Genomic DNA, 8826 nt, shown 5'->3' with positions numbered 1-8826 from the left:
ATACTATGTTTTCTGATGGTCTTTGGCGACCCCTCTGACACCTCCTCGTGACCCCCACAGGGGTCCCGACCCCCAGGTTGAGAAACACTGATCTAGACCTTGTGGCAATATTGGTAGAGGACTGATACCGGGTTCTTCCTGACTTCACCGGGCTGTGGGGTTTCGTTTTGGTCACAGAAGAAAGGCTTCTTTATATAACAGGCATGGGCAAACTTCGACCCTCCCTGCAGGTGTTTTGGACTTCAACTCCCACCATTCCTAACAGCCTCTGGCCTTTTCCTTTCCCCCTTCAGCTGCTCAAGCATGAGTACAAGATTTTTCCAAAGATCTTAGACATAGACGTGAACATGGAACAAGACCCAAGAGCCACACGATAATGCAGTGTTGCCTGATCTGACTCTTAAGGACACAATCCTTTAATTTAAGGACAATAAAGTCCAAAACACCCTGAAGGCCGAAGTTTGCTCATGCCCACCCTACAGTATCAACGGTTAAGCGGCTGAGGGGGGAAAGGAAGAGGCCTGAGGATGTTAGGAATTGTGGGACTTGAAGTCCAAAACACCTGGAGAGCTGAAGTTTGCCTATGCCTAGCCTAGAATATGCTGTGCTGTGTTATGATGCTGTCACTGAAGCTTTTGTTGTTGTTGTTCATTTGCTCAGTCGTTTCCGACTCTTCGTGACCTCATGGACTATTCCACGCCAGAGCTCCCTGTCGGCCGTCACCACCCCCAGCTCCTTCGAAGTCAATCCAGTCACTTCAAGGATGCCATCCAAACGCCTTGCCCTTGGTCGGCCCCTCTTCCTTTTTCTGACTCTTCGTGACCTCATGGACCATCCCATGCCAGAGCTACCTGTCGGCCGTCACCACCCCCAGCTCCTTCAAGGTCAATCCAGTCACTTCAAGGATGCCATACATCCACCTTGGCCTTGGTCGGCCCTTCTTCCTTTTTCCGACTCTTTGTGACCTCATGGACCAGCCCACAGAAGAGCTCCATATCGGCCGTCACCACTCTCAGCTCCTTCAAGGTCAATCCAGTCACTTCAAGGATCCCATCCATCCACCTTGCCCTTGGTCAGCCCCCCTTCCTTTTTCCGACTGTTTGTGACCTCATGGACCAGCCCACGCCAGACCTCCCTGTCGGCCGTCACCACCCCCAGCTCCTTCGAAGTCAATCCAGTCACTTCAAGGATGCCATCCAAACGCCTTGCCCTTGGTCGGCCCCTCTTCCTTTTTCCCCAGCATCATTGTCTTCTCTAAGCTTTCCTTCCTTCTCGTGATGTGGCCAAAGGACTTCATCTTGGCCTCTAATGTCCTTCAATCCAATGAGCAGTCGGGCTTTCTTTCCTGAAGTATGGACTGGTTGGATCTTCTGAAGCTTTTAGTTGTACCTAGACTGAAAGCTGAAGTTTTTTGATGTTCCCAAAACAACTCTCTGGACCGTATTTTTGCTCAAGGCTATTTTCTGAATATCTGTCCTTTCCACTCCATGGGATTCGTATATTTCTGCAAAGCTACAATCCTAAGTCCTCAGGAGCCTTTGGAACACAGTTTACAAACTAAGGTAGCACCTCTGAGGATGCTTGCCATAGATGCAGGCGAAACGTCAGGAGAAATGCCTCTAGAACATGGCCCTATAGCCCGAAAAAACCCACAAGAACTGAGCACCTGAATACATTTCTGACATTCAAAGTCTGCACTTCTATAGCGTTCCAGAAGATGGGGCTCATGTGCAAATGTATGCGCCCGACCAATGCTTTCCCTTCTCAGACCCAAACCTTCCCACACTTGGGATTACAACCTGCCTCCTTTCCTTGCCGCTTTGTATTTCTCTTGCTCAATCTCCCATGAGCCAAATTAGACAGAATATTGAGGATGCTTGCCACAAATGCAGGCGAAACGTTTGGGGGTGCGGAGGAGGATGACTTTCAATAATTTTGGGGGGCAAGTACACTCGACTAACAGTTGGACAAAAACCTTCACATACTTTGGGAGATGAGGTTTGTAAAGGAAGCTCTCTGATAAGTTTTGAGGTTGTGGGGAAGCCAGGAAACTTCCCTGACCCCCAATACAGGAGAAGGAGACCCCAGTGGAGCAATGGGTTAAACCCTCATGCCAGCAGGACTGCTGACCAAAAGGTCAGCAGTTTGAATCTGGAGAGTGGGGAGAGCTTGTTTTCTGGAGAGTGGGGAGAGTGGAGAGTGGGGAATCTGGATAGTGGGGAGAGCTTGTTTATTGCTTCCCTGGAGACTAGGACGCAACGGAACAATGGCTTCAAACTACAAGAGAGGAGATTCCATCTGAACATGAGGAAGAACTTCCTGACTGTGAGAGCCGTTCAGCAGTGGAACTCTCTGCCCCTTACAAGGCAAACTGTTTCTCCCCTTCTTTCTGCCACCTTGCTCGCCCAGCATACTTTTGTATCAGATTTTCACCACCACCAGTCTCGTGGTGAAAACTAGGGGGTGCTGGTGCTTTGTTTTTACAGTGTTGCTAAAGTTCTGTTGGTGAAAATTTCAGAACTCTAACAAAATTTCCAAAATTTCATTATAAATGGCAGTTCCTAATAAGTTCTGTCATAAAAAATTCACCAATAATGAAATAATTGTGTGTGATGACCGTGGTGTGTAAATAAGCTACTGTGTGAAGTTCCTGTGTAACTGGTGTGAGAAGAGGCTCTGTGTGAGAACGAAGCTGTTTAGCTGCATGTGAAAGAAGCCCAGCGTGGAAGCAAAGAAGGAAGTATAAAGAACTTTATTTGTGTCGTGGGAACCTTGTTCTTGTAAATAGTGCAACTATATTATTTTGCTATATTCGAGCCCCCGTTGGCGCAGTGGGTTAAACCCCTGAGCCGGCAGGACTGAAGACCGACAGGCCGCAGGTTCGAATCTGGGGAGAGGCGGATGAGCTCCCTCTATCAGCTCCAGCTCTTTATGCAGGGACATAGAATCATAGAATCTAAGAGTTGGAAGAGACCTCATGGGCCATCCAGTCCAACCCCATTCTGCCAAGAAGCAGGAACATCGCATTCAAATAACCCCTGAGAGATGGCCATCCAGCCTCTGCTTAAAAGCTTCCAAAGAAGGAGCCTCCACCACACTCTGGGGCAGAGAGTTCCACTGCTGAACGGCTCTCACACTCAGGAAGTTCTTCCTCATGTTCAGATGGAATCTCCTCTCTTGTAGTTTGAAGCCATTGTTCCATTGCGTCCTAGTCTCCAGGGAAGCAGAAAGGAAGCTTGCTCCCTCCTCCTCCCTGTGGCTTCCTCTCACATATTTATACGTGGCTATCATATCTCCATATTTATACATGGCTATCATATGAGAGAAGCCTCCCACATCAAATCATCCAGGCGTCCCCTGGGCAACGTCCTTGCAGACGGCCAATTCTCTCACACCAGAAGCAACTTGCTCCTGACATGACAAAAAAAATTGCTATAAAGAGATTTGGAAGAGATAGCATTGGTCTGTGTGTTTGTGCTTTTTTCCCTTTTGGACTACTGTTGCTGGGTCATGCTGCTGCTGATAAGTTACTTTGCTAGACATTTATGAGAAGGGTCTTTGGTTAATAAGCCCACTCGCCCAGCAAAAGTGTCACGGCTTTTTAACTGGCTCATTGCTCTTTCTCATTGCTCATCAAGCAAAAAGTGGGTGCCAGAAACAATATCATACGAAAGCTGACTGGCACAACCTGGGGATCACAACCAGATACAGTGAAGACATCTGCCCCTGCGCTATGCTACTCTGCAGCTGAGTACGCATGCCCAGTGTGGAGCACATCTCACCACGCTAAAACAGTGGATGTGGCTTTTAATGAGACATGCCGCATTATCACGGGGTGTCTGCGCCCCACACCACTGGAGAAATTACACTGCTTAGCCAATATTGCACCACCTGACATCCGCCGGGAAGTAGCAGCCAATAGTGAAAGGACCAAGGCAGATACATCTCCAGCTCATCCCCTGTTTGGGTATCAGCCAGCACGCCAACGACTTAAATCCAGACATCGTTTTCTAAGATCTACAGAGACACTCACTGGAACACCTCAGCAAGCATAAGTCCAAAAGTGGCAGGCTCAAACCCAGCACCTCAACCAATGGCTGATACCAAATGAGAGACTCCCCCCTGGGCACACAGAAGACTGGGCGACTTGGAAGGCGCTGAACAGACTGCGCTCTGGCACCACGAGATGCAGAGCCAATCTTAAGAAGTGGGGCCACAAAGTGGAATCCACGACATGTGAGTGCGGAGAAGAGCAAACCACTGACCACCTGCTGCAATGCAACCTGAGCCCTGCCACATGATACACAATAGATATTGACAAGCTGGAATGTGTCCAGAGGAGGGCGACTAAAATGATCAAGGGTCTGGAGAACAAGCCCTATGAGGAGCGGCTTAGGGAGCTGGGCATGTTTAGCCTGAAGAAGAGAAGGCTGAGGGGAGATATGATAGCCATGTATAAATATGTGAGAGGAAGCCACAGGGTGAGGAGGGAGCAAGCTTGTTTTCTGCTTCCTTGGAGACTAGGATGCGGAACAATGGCTTCAAACTACAAGAGAGGAGATTCCATCTGAACATTAGGAAGAACTTCCTGACTGTGAGAGCCGTTCAGCAGTGGAACTCTCTGCCCCGGAGTGTGGTGGAGGCTCCTTCTTTGGAAGCTTTTAAGCAGAGGCTGGATGGCCATTTGTCAGGGGTGATTTGAATGCAATATTCCTGCTTCCTGGCAGGGGGTTGGACTGGATGGCCCATGAGGTCTCTTCCAACTCTTTGATTCTAGGATTCTATGATTCTATGCTCACTCGCCCAGCAAAAGTGTGACTGCTTTTTAACTGGCCCATTGCTCTTTCTTCCTCCTCACTTCAGTTTTCAGGCTAAACCTCATTCCGATCTCGTCTAAGACGCATTTTGGCAAAGGCTTGACTTGACTCCGCTGTTTCGGGCAGGGGGGAAAGGGGGGCCGCTTACCTCTTCTGCAGAAAGGAGTTTACTGTAAATCAGGGCCCAGAGGCAGGAGACGGCCGTCGTGCGAATGGCAGCTGCGGTTCTTCCCGCTTGCCACTGCAGATTAGGAGCCAGGATGTCTTTTATCACCGTCTCAAGGTAGATCCCGAACTGCCTGGAGCCAAGAACAAAGAGGAGCCATTTGTGTGTGTGTGTGTGCAAACATGACGGGATGACAGAGAGGATGAAAAGGCACATTTTCCCTCTTGACAACAAGAGAGCCGGAAAAGGAAGAACAGAGCGCGATACAGAAGCGGGAGGAGGGCGGAGACCCCTCCTCGATGACAGTCTATGTTAACGATATCTCATTACGCAAATTTCTTTCAAGGGTGAGATAAGTGGGCTCTGTATAAACAAAATTTCGGGAAGAGGAGAGGCAAGGATCTTCCTGCCAACAGTATGTGTTGTGAGCTTGATCCGTCCCTTGTTCTGGTGTCTCGGGACTAAGGCTATGAATTTGTGGTCTTAGCATAACCACGTTTCAGAAAACAACCTCTGTCTTCAGTGTTGCACACTCGTGGTTTTGTTGCACACTAATGATTTTGTCACTTGTGAGTTGTAGTTGTTGGGATTTATAGTTTACTTACAATCAAAGTACCTTGGGAAGTCTGACTTGGCCACGGTAGTCCACGCTCTGGTTACATCCCGCCTAGACTACTGCAATGCTCTCTACGTGGGGTTGCCTTTGAAGACGGCTCGGAAGCTCCAACTAGTCCAACGCTCGGCAGCCATGATTTTAAAAGGAGTGGAGCGCAGGGAGCATACAACCCGCCTGTTGCGCCAACTCCACTGGCTACCGATCTGCTACCGGGCTCAATTCAAAGTGCTGGCGTTGGCCTTTAAAGCCCTAAACGGTTCCGGCCCAAGCTACCTATCTGACCACATCTCTGCCTATGAACCCACCAGGACTTTGAGATCTTCCGGGAAGGCCCTGCTCTCAATCCCGCCTGCTTCTCAAGCTCGGCTGGCGGGGATGAGAGATAGGGCCTTCTCGGTGGTGGCTCCTCGGCTGTGGAACGCCCTTCCTACGGACATTAGACTAGCACCATCTCTAATGGTATTCTGCAGGAAAGTGAAGACCTGGCTGTTTGAGCAGGCGTTCGAATAATGAGTGCAATGATTGGTTAATGAACATTGGAACGGAATAATGGATGACGAATCTGGAGATCATAGTGAATAGTGAATGGTTATCATAGAATCATAGAATCGCAGAATCAAAGAGTTGGAAGAGACCTCATGGGCCATCCAGTCCAACCCCATTCTGCCAAGAAGCAGGAATATTGCATTCAAATCACCCCTGACAAATGGCCATCCAGCCTCTGCTTAAAAGCTTCCAAAGAAGGAGCCTCCACCACACTCCGGGGCAGAGAGTTCCACTGCTGAACGGCTCTCACAGTCAGGAAGTTCTTCCTAATGTTCAGATGGAATCTCCTCTCTTGGAGTTTGAAGCCATTGTTTCGCGTCCTAGTCTCCAAGGAAGCAGAAAACAAGCTTGCTCCCTCCTCCTTCCTGTGGCTTCCTCTCACATATTTATACATGGCTATCATATCTCCTCTCAGCCTTCTCTTCTTCAGGCTAAACATGCCCAGTTCCCTAAGCCGCTCCTCATAGGGCTTGTTCTCCAGACCCTTGATCATTTTAGTCGCCCTTCTCTGGACACATTCCAGCTTGTCAATATCTCTCTTGTAGTAATTGTTTATTAATTATGTAATATGTTAGGTTGTTAACTGTTTTTACACTGTAGCATTCAATTTTTGCTGTTTCTTATTTGTTGTGAACCTCTGTGAGTCGCCTTCGAGCTGAGAACAGGGGTATATAAGTAAAGTAAAGTAAAGTAAATAATTGGTACTCTTGTGACCGTAATAATAAAATTCATGCGCTCGAGACTAACCCACTCCTTCCTGCCACAATAGGGCTTAAAACTACAATTCAACATCTCAAACAACTGGCTCTCCTCAACCTTCAAATCATAGAGTTGGAAGACACCCCATGAGCCATAGTGCAACCCTTTCTGCCATACAGGAAAGCACAATCAAAACACCCCCAACAGATGGCCATCCTGTTGGAAATAGCAGCCTTCTATAAGCCTCCTATGCTAGTTATTTTCTATTTATATAATTGTGATAGTTTACTATATTGCATGTATATGATTTAATATGCAGTTTTCACCCACTCTATGTTGTCTAAGGTTGTGGGAGGGATTGCAGACCATGTGACCAGATCTGGGACTATTCAGACTGAGACTCCATTTTAGAACTCAGTATGTTTGTTATTATTATTATTATTAACTTTATTTGTACCCCGCTAGCATATCCCGAAGGACTCGATGCGGCTTACAAAGGCCAAGGCCTCAACAAAACAACAATATAACAAATACACATAAACCATAACGCAAATCAAAACGTTAAAGTAATAACGGTAAACAATAAAAACAGTACACCATAACACAGTAAAACTAGGCCGGGCCAAGTGGGTAGTGTCAGTATTCTGCAGTGCATAGAATCATAGAATCCTAGAGTTGGAAGAGACCTGGTGGGCCATCCAGTCCAACCCCATTCTGCCCAAGAAGCAGGAAAATAGCATTCAAAGCACCCCTGACAGATGGTCATCCAGCCTCTGTTTAAAAGCTTCCAAAGAAGGAGCCTCCACCACACTCCGAGGCAGAGAGTTCCACTGCTGAACGGCTCTCGCAGTCAGGAAGTTCTTCCTCATGTTCAGATGGAATCTCCTCTCTTGTAGTTTGAAGCCATTGTTCCTTTGCGTCCTAGTCTCCAGGGAAGCAGAAAGGAAGCTTGCTCCCTCCTCCTCCCTGTGGCTTCCTCTCACATATTTATACATGGCTATCATATCCCCTCTCAGCCTTCTCTTCTTCAGGCTAAACATGCCCAGCTCCTTAAGCCGCTCCTCATAGGGCTTGTTCTCCAAACATTTTATCATTTGAGTCGCCCTCCTCTGGACACATTCCAGCTTAGAGTCAATATCTCTCTTCAATTGTGGTGCCCAGAATTGGACACAATATTCCAGATGTGGTCTAACCAAAGCAGAATAGAGGGGTAGCATGACTTCCTTAGATCTAGACACTATGCTCCTAAAACCTGCATGTTTTACCTGCACAGTATCTCTATCTCTCCGAAGATGGTGGTGAAAGGCCCCTCCACCAAAAATAGGCAGAATCCTTATCCCTGGATCTGATGTTCAACTGACCAGAAACACCTCCCTGGTCAACCGCCAAGGGGTAAAACAGGAATCTCCCCCAGAATGTGTTGCTTCTATCAAGTTACTTCAAAGCCGCCTTGAGCTCTAAGGTGGTCCAGGCCAACTGACCCCTGGGGAGCTTTCATATTCTGGGTAATGGCTCTCCCCCCCCCCCCCAAATCCCTTAAATAAAACGTGTCAAAACCACAAAAGGTGGGTTTCAGCAGGAAGGCTTACCTCTCGGCAATGGAATGCTCTCTCGGAAGGTAAGGCCGCCTCAAAGGATGTCATGCTTAATACTCTGAAGCAAACCGAGAATCACACTGGCGGCTTGTTCAGCAAATTGAGGTGCCATTAGCAGCGGGCACTCAAGCCTGTCAGTGTGAACCATCAACACACACACACACACATATCCACTCATCTCCTGTTACCTGCACATGGCGCCTAGGAGATGGTGAAAAGGTGCATGTTATTATGTTATTTTGCACTGTTTATTTTGTGACATTATGCATTTTGTTGTGTTTAATTTTCTGTTGTTTTGTTTCCTATTTTGCTGTATTATTTTTGGGCTTGGCCACAAGTCTCTTCTGGGGAGATGGTGGTGGGGTATATATAAATAAAGATGACGAC

At 47.7% G+C, this 8826-nt stretch overlaps 1 protein-coding gene across 1 annotated transcript in view; it reads right to left on the bottom strand.

The window, feature by feature from the left end:
- The window catches only part of LOC137095427 (dynein axonemal assembly factor 5-like), a 46775-nt gene that overhangs the window by 7014 nt on the left and 30935 nt on the right, over positions 1-8826 (bottom strand). The window contains exon 10 of the mRNA XM_067462090.1: positions 4966-5116. Coding sequence (XP_067318191.1) covers positions 4966-5116 — 151 coding nt within the window. The remainder of the gene's footprint in view (positions 1-4965; positions 5117-8826) is intronic.

The sequence above is a fragment of the Anolis sagrei genome, chromosome Y (genome assembly GCF_037176765.1).
Source record: "Anolis sagrei isolate rAnoSag1 chromosome Y, rAnoSag1.mat, whole genome shotgun sequence".
NCBI classification, from domain to species: Eukaryota; Metazoa; Chordata; class Lepidosauria; order Squamata; family Dactyloidae; genus Anolis; species Anolis sagrei.
This window is presented reverse-complemented; position numbering and strand designations above follow the sequence as displayed.